Consider the following 14,569-nt stretch of genomic DNA (forward strand, 5'->3'; position numbering starts at 1 on the left):
AAAGAGAAATTACATAATATTAATATTTGGCATGTTTTACACTGATATAAGTCAGTCCTATAAGTCATACACTGATATAAGTCATCAACACCTTTTGTCTAGACTAAGTCCTGTGGATTCTAAACACTGTAAATGTCTCTGTATAGTTGTTTAACCATTCTCAGGTGTGTCAAGCCTTATATCAGTGCAAAAATATTTACAGTTTGAAATGCTTCAAATTTCTAGGAAACCCATTAGGAAAGCCCTTAACCACACACTCGCCTCACAGCATTTAATGGAGCCTTACTAACTGCCAGTACCCTTTTGAGAGACTTAAGTCATGTAATACTGGATCCAGGTTTAATTCCTGGTTTTAGTCTCTCTGCTCAGATTTCCTACATATTTTTTTTCAAAACTGATTAGAAAACCTCAAAAAAATTTTTCAGAAATAAATTTTGCTTGAGATACTTCTAATTATAGGCATGCCAGTTAGAAGTTTAACTCAAAAGATGTTCTCATACTCCTCTTGTTTTACAAATATTTATGGCTGTGAGAATTCCAGAAATCAATTGCTGAGAAGTTTATTAAAAAGTTGACTCAACTGAGTCAGATACTTTTTCTCCTGTTCAGAAAGATTTTGATTTAATGCTGTAACTAATCATATACATGCTATAAATCATTGGCCTGATTCTTACAGATTTTACCCGCTAGCTGTATTTTTAGATATAAAGCATAAATTGTTGTTATATTTTAAAGTTGAATTTATTTTTCCAGAGGAAATATCAGGAAATCTGGTGTTTTTATAATGGTCTACCACTACTTTGTGCTCAGTATTTAATGTCAAAACTGTTACATGTATCTTCAGAATAATTACATGAATGATTCATCTTTATTTTTCCAAAAAGAGCCTCTGCTGTCCTTCTCATTCACTTTCCTTTTTTTAGTTGCAGCAATTTTAGTGTTATATTTATCTATTACCTACATCTTGTATCTGTCCATAAAGAATTTTTTAAACTCTTTTTTTGGTCCAAAATTAATAGTTAACAGTTTAAGAAGCTAATCCTTAAAAAATCCCACCAAAACATTATCCTTGTTGAAACCATAAAATAAACTTGTTTTGCAAGAAATTATTTTAAAAGTATCAATACAGGAAATTAAACCAGAAATCGTTGCAAAGAAACTATTTGGAAGAAAGAAGTCAGTACCTTGAAAAGAGGAGAATACTTTAATTAGAGAGCAAGTGAACATTGTGAAACATGGCCATGATGATTTCTTTCTTCCCCTCACCCAGATTTAGTTTTTTCACCAACTCAAATTGAGGTTCAGAAACTGTAGAAATGGGCACATAAATACAACAGTAAGACTTGAATACAGATCAAGTCAGACACATTTGTCAGTTGAAGAACCTGAAGGCAACAGTGAACTCTGTGGAGATCAATAAAGCCACATCCCTTTTCTTTCTCTTTGACAACAACTGAAAAAATGTTGATTTTTGCAACAACAGACTGGAGATGGTTCATTGGTAGAATGTTAGACTTCAAATATATTTCCTCAAAGCCATCTTTTCCATTACCTCCCAGACAAAAATCCAAATTGTATTTCAACAAAGTTAGTGGGATTTTGTTTGGAGATGTAAGTTTGGGGACCATGTCTTACTAAGTAGCAGGACAAACAAAAGTAGAACTGTAGTCTAGAAAATAAACGAAACTTAGTTTTGGAAAGATTGATTTGAGCTAACATCCTCTGGACTTCTTGGAAAATGTATAATCTCAGAGTCTCACAACTCCTCCTTTGAGGAGAAAAAAGTAAATTCACCTTCCATTTTATGTTGCCGGCGGTTTTGTTGAGCATTCTTATGGAAGTAGTTGGTGAATTGATGGTTTTTGGTTGGTTTTAACAATATTAAAATTATCACTGGCATCTGAGACCACAGGGTGCATTTTGATAGATGCCTGGATGGAAAAAAATTTCTTTTTGGTAGAAATTTTGATTTGTTACGTGAATGCTAAGGGTTCGAGATAAGGTTGAAAGATATCACAAGATTTTTTTTTTTTTTTCCAGAAGAAAAAGTGAAAAGGTAATATAAAAGTCCTTCCCTCCTCTTATTCTGCAAAACAGAATTTCATGTATTGTCAGGCTATAGGGTTTCCCTAAATCCATAACTAAGTCAGAAAAGCTAAAGGACACAGTTTATATATTGTTAGCATATAATATGAAGTGAAGCAAGTTTGTACCATAGCTCATAAAGAAATCCTTGTTGATCGACATAAAACAGGGTTAATATAGTAATAAATTATGTCTTATGTTCCTCATAACTGCTAGTGAAAACAATTCCAAATTGAAGCAGAATGCATCATGTAGAAAATTCAATGTCCAAATGACTATAAATCTTAAAACCAATTCTTTACTAAAAAAGAACAACCATATGCAAACCATGATGATCCAGAAAACAATATCGTGTATAACAGAAATAATTATAATAAAAAGAATATATTGCAACTATGAAGTATAACAAGGCAATAAACTGTGAATACAAGACTGTTTAGCAGCATTAAAGCTATGAAGACAGGTATTAGAAACTGGCAGTTAAAAAATAACCTCAATTAAAATCAGGTAAGGAATACATAAAACTGAAATATACTTGAAACAACCCAAAACTAATTTAAATTTAACTGGAGTTCACATCTGTGTAAAATACAGAATAACCTTGCAAGAGATAATTTACTTTCAGGTTCATAAACTTCTGATGAAAATTTTCTTTTCCCTCTGTAATGCCTTTAGAGATCCAAGTATCAGGTATTTTCAAAAGTGTGTCCTGGAAGAGGAGAATCCATTTCCTAATAATTCCCTATGTAATCCACCAGATATTTTCAAATTAAAAAGCAGATGCTATTAGATGAGAAAATGTGTTTGTAGGATGTCACTTGTTTTTCTCCAAAAAATTCCCTTTTGAAATGGAAACAAAAATATTAGAAGTTCCCAGCATTGCTGTGAAAAGACAAGCAAACCTGCCAGTACTGTCAAGTCACAAAGCAGGACATATTAGACTCCCTGTTATTCAACTGCAGAGCTGTCTTGAGTTTATTTGGCATTTGCTGATTCCAGGAGTAGCTGCTCTGTGTCTGGGAATCTGCTAAATCCCTGCCCAAACAGCAGGACTGGTAAGTCTACACACGTAACCTAGTTTTATTGCTTTACTGTCTACTAAATATGAAGTATTTTTGCTGGAATAGCTTACTTAGGATATTATCAAGTTACTGCTTAAATAATATGGAGAAGCCTCCTAGAACATCAGAAACTGACTGACTTTTCTCTGCATCAGGTTTAGGATAGCTTTCTGAAGTTTAAAATATTTTATCATAACAGGAAGAGTTTTGTTCCTGTACAAAAGCTTGTGACTTTAAATGATATCAAAAACAAAGTTAGCTACACTCTTAGGAGCTCATGAAAAGGCCACTTCATCTGCACAGTTAGCAACATCTTTTCTTTGTGCACTGAGAGCAAAGATAAAGAAAAAAGCTGCAAAGAACATAATGTCATTCAAATAAAGCAATTCCAACAGACCAGCTTAAAACTTCACATACTCACTGCTTTATTTTAAAATATCTCAGATAAAAATATCTCTTTTTTAACTAGCAATTTCTTTTTTTAAACACTCTTTGGGAATCTCCCATCTATGCCAACCAATCAGCCAACATCACTGATCCCAGCGTGCCAGCAGCACATTCAGCAGCACTCATGGTCCCAGGGCACCTCTGACGTCATTTCAACAGGACTGCAGTGCTGACCTGAGGAAGAACTTGAGGCGTGCTATGAGAAATTTTTTAGATTAATACACACAACTGGAAACTGTGCTGTTTACAGATATTTTGGAAGAAAAAAAAAAAAGGAAACAGTCTGAGGTCAATGTCAGAAGTGATTTTGTTTTGTTTTGTTTTGAAAGCATCTATTTTCAGAGTCCCTTTTACAACACTGATAAAAGAACACAAACTATCACTTTGGGGTGAAAAGTTAAGCCTCCCCAGTGGCGTTGTTAAGCTCACCGAGTGCTCTCAGATTACTTCTTGGGGGTGGGTGTTTAATCTTCTCATCAAGACAAGAATCTGAGACCACCCCTTCTTGGCAAACTCCACAGGAACAAACGGTTCTGTGGTAGCTACTATAACCTGACAGGTCCTGAAATAACAAAACTGCTTTATTTGGTGGAAAGATGAATCTTTTGATGCTCCCATATCTACCAAGACATAATAAAGTTTCAAGCAATGATGTCCATTTTTGTTACAGTACAGAAAGGATATTTTCCAGATACAATCATCCAGTTCACTTTGGAGTAGAGCTATTTCAGAGTTTGCTTTACCAAAAGTTGCTGTATTAGTAGGAGATTCAAATTTGTATACTCCCAAGGCCCTGCAGAATCTGCTGCGTCGAGAGAACAATATACTGGATGAAGAGAAACCTATGGCGATACAGCTGATCAAATTATTTTCTATTTAGAATGGAAAGACAACTCCACCATACATATGGAATAAAGACCCATAGACCCCACATCATCTGAGAAATGTCCAAACAATGCCCAAATTGTAACTACAACTATGATTATTTTTATGCTGTTAACTTAACTACACCACGAAACAAAAGGAAGCAATGCAGAAAGGGACCTTAATTTTCCCCCAAACTGCTAAAGAAAACCCCAACATGTAACAGAGTAAGATTAACACATGAATTCATACCCATGTATAAGACCTCATGACTTAAGCATTTCAGTACAGTACCTCATTACTTAAGCATGTTCAGTACAGCTGTGGCACTATACAACACCCACAAGCACAATTCTGAAGTAATCCCTGCAGTGAAAGAGAACACAACTGCCTTTGTCGAAAAATAATGAATTTGGTTTGATAAAGGATGCTAAAACTCAGGACAGAGTCTAATTTTGAACAAGGGTAGGAAGAGCAGGGGACTAGGTGCCTTTGAGCTGGTGAATGAAGACTGACACCTTGTGCAGGGAGCAGAATACCAAACTCTGCTTCTTTAAGTCCTGTCCTGCTCTGTGCCTGGGCAATTGGCCACTTCCTCTATTCTTCTTAAATCCTTCTTGAGACTTTTAAAATCTCATCAACAACCTTGAGAACTGCTTTTCAGGTGTGGGAACATGATCCTGTCCACGCTGTGGCCAAGAGCAAGGTTAGAAAGAAATTAACAGGTGAGTAGAGCTACCAGAACTTAACAGGGCAGTAGAGCTCTGTTTGCCAAATCTTCCATGCCCTCAAACACTCACTAAGAAGTTTAGTTCCCCTGTGAGCTGGCAATTAATTCTGAAGGTCAATGTCTTTGCCCATACTTTTGATCACAGCTCAGGAGGCCAGTAGGATTGTACTGCAGGGTCAGGATGCAATCTTCCTGAGTCCTTCCTGTGACACACACTACAATAAACTGCAGCAGATTAGCACGGAAAAAAAAGCCTTTATTTAATTAGAAGGTGTCCAAGTTTTCTTGCATTTTTACATTCTTTTGTCCTTTTTCAGTAAAAAGGCTGATAATACCTAAGTTTTTAATTTTTTTTGTTTGACTAGCTGTAGATTTAAAAAAAAAATGGTTCTTTTTGCTAAGAAAGGTACACTGCATGCTCACTTAAACAATTCCACCAATTTACACTTTACACAATTTATTCTAAGCCTTAATTCTTAAATGTTATGGTAGCATAGTAAATTATTTTCCAATTTACTACAGGGGACTAATTTATTTATCCTTAATTTATATCTGTTTTCTTTATGATGCAAATTAGAATCTTATTAAACTGCAGAAAAAAAGAAGCTTCAGAAACCAGTTTTTAGTCAGTGAGCCAGTTAATCACACTCACTTATAACAGAGAGGCTGCATTTAACAGAATTTATTAAAACTGATTATGCACATAACATTAACTGTTTTCCTCCCAAACACCTTCAGTTAACACACTGAACCAACAGTTTTTAATCACCATGTCCACAATCTTATAGTTATGAGACTTGAGTTTTCACTCTTATCTTTTAAAAGAATACACTAAAAGTGAAACAAGCTTTTAGTATTGTTGTCTCTCTTTTGTTTATATTTCTGTTAACTTCCTGAAAGTTTATCAACTTTGAATGAAACAGTAATTGAATTGAAGCAAACTGCAATGAGAAAATAATTTTGTTTCATTTGCATGAGCTGTCCCAAGAAGACCGGTCACTTCAAAAGACTCTGTGTTCAGAAGCACAGCCAGTGTTGTCTTCCAGTTTAGTAGTTTGGCTCTGTACAGGAGAAAGTAAGACTTTCTTAGATGAAATGTATGCATACAGTGCTCTTCATCACTGTTTCTGAAACTTCCCAAATATTTCACACACACAAGTGTAGATGAAGCAATGGCTAATCATACTGGCACTACAATTATTTTGTTTGTGGCAAAAATAGGTCTTTCACTATTTGACATTTCCCTACATTTATTTGAATAAATCAGGGAAAATACATTTGATCCGTTTTAAAAATAATTCAATATTATACATTTTCATTAAATGCAAGTTCTGATTTCTCATTTCTGGCATTTGATAATGCTAGTTTAAATAAAAGATCAGATTAGACCACATATATGGGATTACTTCTCAAGTGAAAGTGTTCTAGGACCAAAACCTTGGAATGAAATGCATTTACTAGTGCAATTCACAGCTTTCACACTTCAGAAACTTTAACCAAAACTTGAGGATTTATGTAAGTAAATGAAAAGTTAGAGAGAATTTATACTTCTCTGTCTACCAGAGATAGATGCCTATTAGCCTATAATACCTAAAAAGATTGCCATGAGTTATTTATCAGTACAGCAGAATTTTTGGTATGCAGCTGTCTCATGACCTCAGTCATGAGTAGCCTCAGTTCCTCATGCTCAGTTATTTCATCTTACACTTTATTCCCAATCCTCCAGTCCTCCTCCCCTATCTCAGCAACCTATGGGAATAACACCAGATTTTTTTTTTTACCTGGTCATTACCAAAAATAAAACAACAGACTGATCTCAAATTGCCCCACAGAATCTTCTTACTGGTGACTTCTCTACCAGACAGTCTCTCCCATAAACAAAACTCATTGCCCTTTTCCCATGAACTAGTTCCTCTGACAGACTGGGTTTCTCATACTAAGCCCCATCTAAACTATATTACAATGACTCATCTAGAGTGTTATAAAAGCCTGGCTGAATCAGAAATAGGTTTGATCCCCTGCATTTCCTTGCCTACAGAATAAGTTACCAAAAAAGATATCAGGTAACTGGTACTAACCGCTTTTGAGAAACTTGCATTTTAACTCACATTAAAATATTTGGTCATCAATAATTCTCCTTGCCTGTCCTCTCTTTGCGCTTCCTTCTCCTGGCCCCCTCCCTCCATGATTCAGACTGACATTAAAACACACCAAATCTAGTGGATGCAGATACCAAACCTTGAGTGACAGACACCACCTGTAATGAAACACCTCCTGCTGTACCTACTACAGCAAGGTCAACAATTTTTCTCAGTTGAAGGACAACAAGTGCTATGATTTGATCAGATACCGAGGAAACTGGTTCACCAAATGGGCATTCTGGTATTTCTAACCATCTTACATACTTATCTAAAACTCTGCCTTGACAGTTTTCTGACAGACCTTAAAAAATGGGGGGTTTTGTTTGTTTCATGCTCCCCAATTTCCAGACAATCCAAATTAAACACAGAGAGAACGTGCTACCTCCTGCATGCCTACATGTGAAGATAGATTTGAGCAAAGATGTGGGAAAATTAATCCCAGCAATGAATATGGATTTGTTTCCCAAGTAGAAAGGAATTCACTGGTTTGAATAAATGAATGAAATTAAATAATGATAAAAACTTATCCTCGTGGCCAAAACAAATTATTTTATGAAACAAACAGATGGAATTGTAAGGAGGAAATAAAGCTCTCCTTTTAAGTCTTAAAACCAAAATTGCTTCTGTTGTCTTTGATCTGATTTAAGTTGTATTAGAGGTCAATGAACATTGGAACAAATATTGCTAAATACTGTACTCAATGGATAAAAAGAAAGAGGAAGGTTTGGCTTTGTTGTCCATAACACATCACACAATGAGCTCACCAGAGTTACCAGCTGGGGCCTCGCAAACCACATTGACCAAATAAGGCAAAAGGCTTCGTGCCTGGAATCCTTTCCCAGTTACCTCACCCGGCTTCTGCTCGATTTGCTACAATAATTGGAGAGGTCATTTTTTTAAACTCAGATGGAGTAAATCAACAGGCTGTTCAATGCAAAGCTGGGTTTGTGTAGTCTCTGGAGAGAACTCAGCTTTATTTAAGCTGAGTGTGTACAGAAAAGGAATAACTGAAATATGTGCAATAAAAACAGAAGAGCAAGTAGTATAAATCAAGAAGAGCAAGTGATGTAGATTTGTATATTGCTGGTTAGATTACAAACACTAATGTTTTATGGGTAATGTTTCTCAAATTTGTTGGGTACCTTCAGGTTTTTGAAGTGCATGTGAAGAATTGGTCTTTAATGTTATTCTTGTGATGTTCCAAAAACACTTGAACTTTGCACTCTGGGTTTATACGGTCCTTGTATTTAAAATATAGCTTTGTAACATCAACAGGATGTATTTTATCCTCCATATTCTTTTTTATTTTTGTGACCATATTTTTGCCTAAACTCATGTTAGTTTTGAAGAAAAAATTAAATAATTATCATTCTCTATATTAAAAAACATCTATAGGATATTCATCATGGTAGCAAAAAATCTTGTGAACTTATTTATTACTAAAATAAAATGGTGATTCTCATAATTTATCACATTTTCCCCTTTTTTCCCTTGGGAGGGTGGGGTCTGCTTGTATTTATCTGCAACTGAATTTTAACTGGTGTTTTATAAAAAAAAGAAAGAAAGCCCAGAAATCACTTTTAAGTGTTCTCTCACATAATCTTCGCTCCCAGCAAAATCTGACAGTAGCACCTAATACAATTTCCTGGTTTGTATATTGGTAACACAACTGTCTAATATTATTTTCCTTCCACAAAATTTGGAAACACAGCTTAACAATGTGACATTACTATCAGCTATCCTGTGGAGTTTGCACCACCCACAGAATCACAAAATCACAAAATATGCTAAGTTGGAAGGGACCCAAAAGGATCATCAAGTCCAACTCCTGGCCCTGCGCAATACCATCCCCAGGAGTCACACCATGTGCCCAAGGGCATTGTCCAAACGCTTGTTGATCTCAGACAGGCTGATGCTGTGACCACTTCCCTGGGGAGCCTGTTCCAGTGCCCAAACACCCTCTAGTGAAACCTTTTTTAAAAAGCCACTCACCTGATTCAGCTTCCGACCATTCCCTCAGGTCCTGTCACTGGTCACAACAGAGACGAGATCAGTGCCTGCCCCTCTGCTTGCCCTAATGAGGAAGCTGCAGACTCTGATGAAGTTTCCCATTTCCTCTTCTCCAGGCTGAACAGAGCAAGCAATCTCAGCGTCTCTTTGTATGGCTTCCTTTCTGGGCCCTTCACCACATTCATAGCCCCTCTTTGGATGCTCGCTAATAGCTTCCTGTCCTATATGGTGGCACCCAGAACTGCCCCAGCACTGGAGGTGAGGCTGCCCCAGAGCAGAGCAGAGCAGGTCAATCCCCTCCCTTGCCCGGCTGGCCATGCTGTCCCTGATGTCCCCCAGAACAGGGTTGGCTCTCCTGGCTGCCAGGGCACTGCTGGCTCATGTTCAACTTGTCATCAACGAGGACCCCCAGGTCCCTCTCTGCAGCACTGCTCTGCAGCATCTCATTCCCCAGTCTGTCTGTACATCCAGGGTTGAACCATCCCAGGTGCATAATCCAGCACTTTTCCCTGTTGAATTTCATCTGGTTGGTGAGGACTGCACAGTCCTCTAATACGTCAAGGTCTCCTGCAGGGCCTCCCTGTCTTTGAGGGAGTCAACAGCTGCTCCCAGTTTTGCATCATCTGCAAACTTGCCTAGTATCCCTTCCAGCCCTGTGTCCAAGTCATTTATGAAGATTTTGAAGAGAGCAGGGCAGAGGATGCAACCCTGTGGAACCCCACTAGTGACAGGTCACCAGCCTGATGCCACCCCACTCATTAAAACCTTTTGTGCCTGACCCAATTCTCACCCCAAAGCATGATGTGTTTATTCAGCCGAATGCTGGACATTTTGTCCAGAAGGATCCTGTGACAGCATGGAAAGATTACATCAGCTGGCTTCCCTTGATCAGCTAGGTAGGTTAGCTTGTCATTAAAGGAAATCAGGTTTGACAAGCAGGACTTTCCCCTCATGAAGCCATGCTGGCTGTCACCAATGACTGCATTGTCTTTCAGGTGTTTTTCAATACCTCCCAGAATAATCTTCTCCATAACTGTACTAGGCACTGAAGTCAGACTAACAGACCTGTGTTTTTTAGGGTCCTCCTTCTTGCACTTCTTGAAAACTGGGACAAGTTTCACCAGCTTCCAGTCAGCTTGGATATCTCCTGTTTCTCTTCAGAGAGCAACACGTATACAGAAATGTTTTGGGGTTTTGGGCAGGAGAGGGATGACGGAGAAACAGAAGCAAGTTTGGATTTGATACGAATACCGTTCTACACACTGTTTTAGACTAATGCTACAGGGAAAAAAACAGCTCACACCTGCTGTGGACCTAGTAGGTCCACTCAACTGATGTGTCTAAAAAACACCACAAATAAAAAGTGACATTCTCAGTGTTTTGTGAAACTTGCTGCTAAAATCCAAACAAGAAAATACCTATATCTTCTGTTTGACTATCAGTACAGATCGTCCCAGAGGAGTTCAAAGAGCCAAATCTCTGTGCAAACCTTCCTTAACTGCAGATAAACAACCAGCAAGCTCAACTCATTCAATATTTATAAGAGCTCATAAATGCTTAAGGGCTGATCCCAGTGAACAGAAGTAGGGGTAAGCAATCTGACCATGTTTTCCACTTTACCAATAATGGGTTTCACAAAGCCCACATTTCTACTCTACTTCATATGGGTCTCATTATTCCTAGATCATACGTTGCTATTTTGTAATTACTAGAAAAACAATACTGAATGTAATTAAGCTCTGACTTGTTTGTGTTGATACCATTTAGTTAAAGGCCAACTGTAATTGCTTCCACTGATAAAAATCAATTCAAAGGCAAATGTATCACACTTGGTTATGACGGCTTTCTGAATCTCTCATTTATGAGTTTGGCAGTTGAATCCATGTGCAGTGCTAGAAAATATGTTTGTTTGACATTTTATAAAACAATGACCTGGGAGAGCTCTCTTTAGGGTATCCATGTGTCAAGCCAAGTATTCAGGACTCTCCAAAACACACAGCACTGCATAATAAAGTGCATTAGACACTGGAATAAGAGTTAGCTGAGCCATGCTCCCTCCTGAACTCATTCTGTACAGTGCAGTATGACCACAGACAAGTCAAAACAACTCTAAGAGGAGCAGATGCCCATATTTTACATGGAAGAGATATGGAAAAGAAACCACCCATTGTGATACACCAAACAGAGAGGACTCAACCTGTCCTGTAGTGCCCTGCCTTTAATATTCTTGATGATACAAAAAACAAAGGAGTCATCTTCAATTAGATCATTATGCATGTGTTGACATCTACTGAGTGATATATTTATTCAAAGGAAACCTGAGCCTCGTAGAGAGTTCTGCGGAGAGCCCTGTGAGCCACCTATGGATCCACCTATGGATTTTCTCTGTCATGCAGCAAGACAGTCAGTAGTATGGTGGGTTGAGCTTTCAAATAGGGTGCTCTGAAGAATTATATCCCTTAAACTATGAGAATAGGAAATGAAACAGTACACAAAGAACTAGATGACACTACTAAAACTTACTGAAAAGTAAAAATAATTTTGTGCTGGGATTAAATTCTGATTCAAGCAGCATGGTAAATAAACTCCCAGTCCTGCATCTCACAGCAGCATAGGGGTGGGACAAGAGAAGAATGTAGCTGTACACAAAAACATATCAAGTGAAAGGGTAAAGAACACCCACTTCAGAGAAATCTGACCTCAAGTTCGCAGTACACATTCTTCACAAACATCTACTTAGTTCCTGTGCGGAAGCAGTCCCATGTGTTTGCTACACATTCACAACAGCAGTACAAGAAGTATAAACCTTTGGTGTCTCTTTCCAATAGCTCTGTTCTTCTTCTGTGTTTCTCTGAGTACAGCACAAGCACAACCTCACCTGCAACAGCTTTTTTTTGTACTCATTTAACCTTACAAATGGAACGTTTCCCAGACATTTTTATGAGCACTAATATAAGACGCAAAATGCTTCAGAACTAGAGTCTTTATAGAGATAGAAGAACCATATCCTTTAATTGACTACCACAGCCTCTATGTATAGCCCAGAGACTGTAATGAAAGCAGACACTGACAGCCACTCAAAAATTCAGGATCAGACTGAAAACAGCTCTTCTAGACCAACAGTTAATTCTGACATACTTTTCCCCAGTATAGCTGATTTCCTGAGCTGACTAGGGAACACTGGTATAGACAACCTGCATTGTCTCTCTCACACAGATATAACACAACACCAAAGAACCAGATAAAATTACCAACTGGAGCACTTCCACCATGGGAAAATCCCTGAAGAATATTAAGATGAATACTCTGGCAAAATGAACATGAACCATTGCACTGCATGAGCCATGTAAAGAGGAGAGGGACAGCAGAGGCAGAGATCGTGCTGAAACTGTCTTCTGTCTTTATACAATGTCTGCTTGAGGGACTCATAGCAGCTGTTTGAATCCTCCCTGTGGTTCTGGGTTAACCCAAGACGCAGCACAATGTAAATGCAGACATCAGAAGATGAACACAATGCCAGATGGTAGAAATGTGCAACAGTAGCAAGAGCTGTCTTCTATGCATATTATCAGTCTTTAAGCTCCATTTCTAAATCATCTTCTCCTCTGAAGCAAAGAATTTAGTATAATTTACTAACATATTAATCAGGATGGTATCAAGTCTGTTTGAATACAAAATGCTTGTTTTCAGTCTAGCCTTCAAAACACACTGATAAACTCAAATAAACACAAAATGAAAAACAACTCCAGCCACTTACTTTTGCTGCTCCTATTTGCTCTTTTCGAAACTTCTCCAGCGGTGCTATTAGCACATCATTAGCATTCTGGATCTGCAATGTTAAACATAAAGGATATCTTCTTAATACAGAGTATTTGCAGAAAGTGCAGTCACTGTAACTCTGCCAATGTGCAACACTGAAAAATGCATTTCTGAAACACTCTGGTAAGAGCAGAAGGCAAGTAATTATGTTTTCCTTAGACAAAGCATACAACACACATGTACACTAGTCTACTACAGAACATTTTTAGGAATAACTAAGGGAATTTTAATGGAAGATGCAGTAATTTTCTCTCCAATATGCAAAAGGTTTTCTGGTACTTTACTTCCATTTCTTGCATCTTGCCTAAAACCAGAATAGAAAATGAAAACTTTCAGGAATATATTTTGGCAGAACAAAGAAGACAAACACGTGAATACTGACAGCACTGACTAAAAAAGTCTGTGTTTACGGAATCTGAAACTTTGACAGCTGAATCTTTTCAGCTGTCCCTTTGGATTATAAACCTAGATACACTGAGAAGAAGACAGTGAGGCAGAGAACTCTAAAAAGATATGTGGGTACTTAAAAGAAATACTCTAGATTGGGTTCCTTCACTATTCTAATTTTTAAGCTAATTTGAAATGTCCTGCAGCTATTTTTATCCCTTTAACCTAAACCAGAGTTCTTAATGAAACACAGTTTTCCCCTCTGGCCTCTGTTTATTTAGTGTAAATCCAGTCCTGGGAACTCCTCCCTGAAACCCATTCCCAGCAGCAATCGCCCAAAGCAGTCTGTAGTCATTTGGGACTGGAAACACACAAGCAGGAGAATACAAATGGCAGCCAAGCCATCATGCCACTCTCCAAGGAAAGGAAGCATAATTTCCCCATGTGCCTTTTAGGGACAGGAAGACTAACCAATTAAATTGACTTTGCTGATGAAAATCAGAGAAAGTAAAACCTGTCAACATATCAGAAATAAAGTAGAATAAAACACATTACAATGTTCTATTATACTGACTACAGGCAAAACTCTGGGTTTTCTGCACAAATAGCTTTTTTTCTCCTCACGGTACAGTCTTTACCAAGACTTATAATTTGGGCTTTGGCAGGTTTAGTGGTCTGGGCAAGCTAACATGTACTTAAGCCAAATGTGAATGAATACAGTTCTTGTGGTTCTTCCATAACAGTAATTGATAAGTTACATTGTCAGTTGAGCACAAAATCTTCCCAAAAGGCTGTAATAAAAACCATATAGAATAAACCCATTGAAATACAAACACACTTTTTTACCCCCCAAACCTAACATTACAATTCAAAAGACCACAGAATCACCACATCTCTTAGCAGGACAAAGTTTTAGGAGAAGATGAGACTCTCTTTGACACCCTTATGAAGTGAAGTCCAAGACAGCAATGGCAACACTGGAATGCTCAGTGATGCCATGATCAAAATGTGCTACATTTAAAAAC

The 14,569-nt window shown here is 37.7% G+C and overlaps 1 protein-coding gene across 1 annotated transcript in view; it reads right to left on the reverse strand.

Annotated features, from left to right (window-relative positions):
• The window catches only part of ARHGAP42 (Rho GTPase activating protein 42), a 143,074-nt gene that overhangs the window by 53,725 nt on the left and 74,780 nt on the right, over nucleotides 1-14,569 (reverse strand). Inside the window, exon 4 of the mRNA XM_041487372.1 lies at nucleotides 13,096-13,167. Within this exon, the coding sequence (XP_041343306.1) occupies nucleotides 13,096-13,167 (72 nt within the window). The remainder of the gene's footprint in view (nucleotides 1-13,095; nucleotides 13,168-14,569) is intronic.

The sequence above is a fragment of the Pyrgilauda ruficollis genome, unplaced genomic scaffold (genome assembly GCF_017590135.1).
Source record: "Pyrgilauda ruficollis isolate IOZ18807 unplaced genomic scaffold, ASM1759013v1 scaffold8, whole genome shotgun sequence".
NCBI lineage: Eukaryota > Metazoa > Chordata > Aves > Passeriformes > Passeridae > Pyrgilauda > Pyrgilauda ruficollis.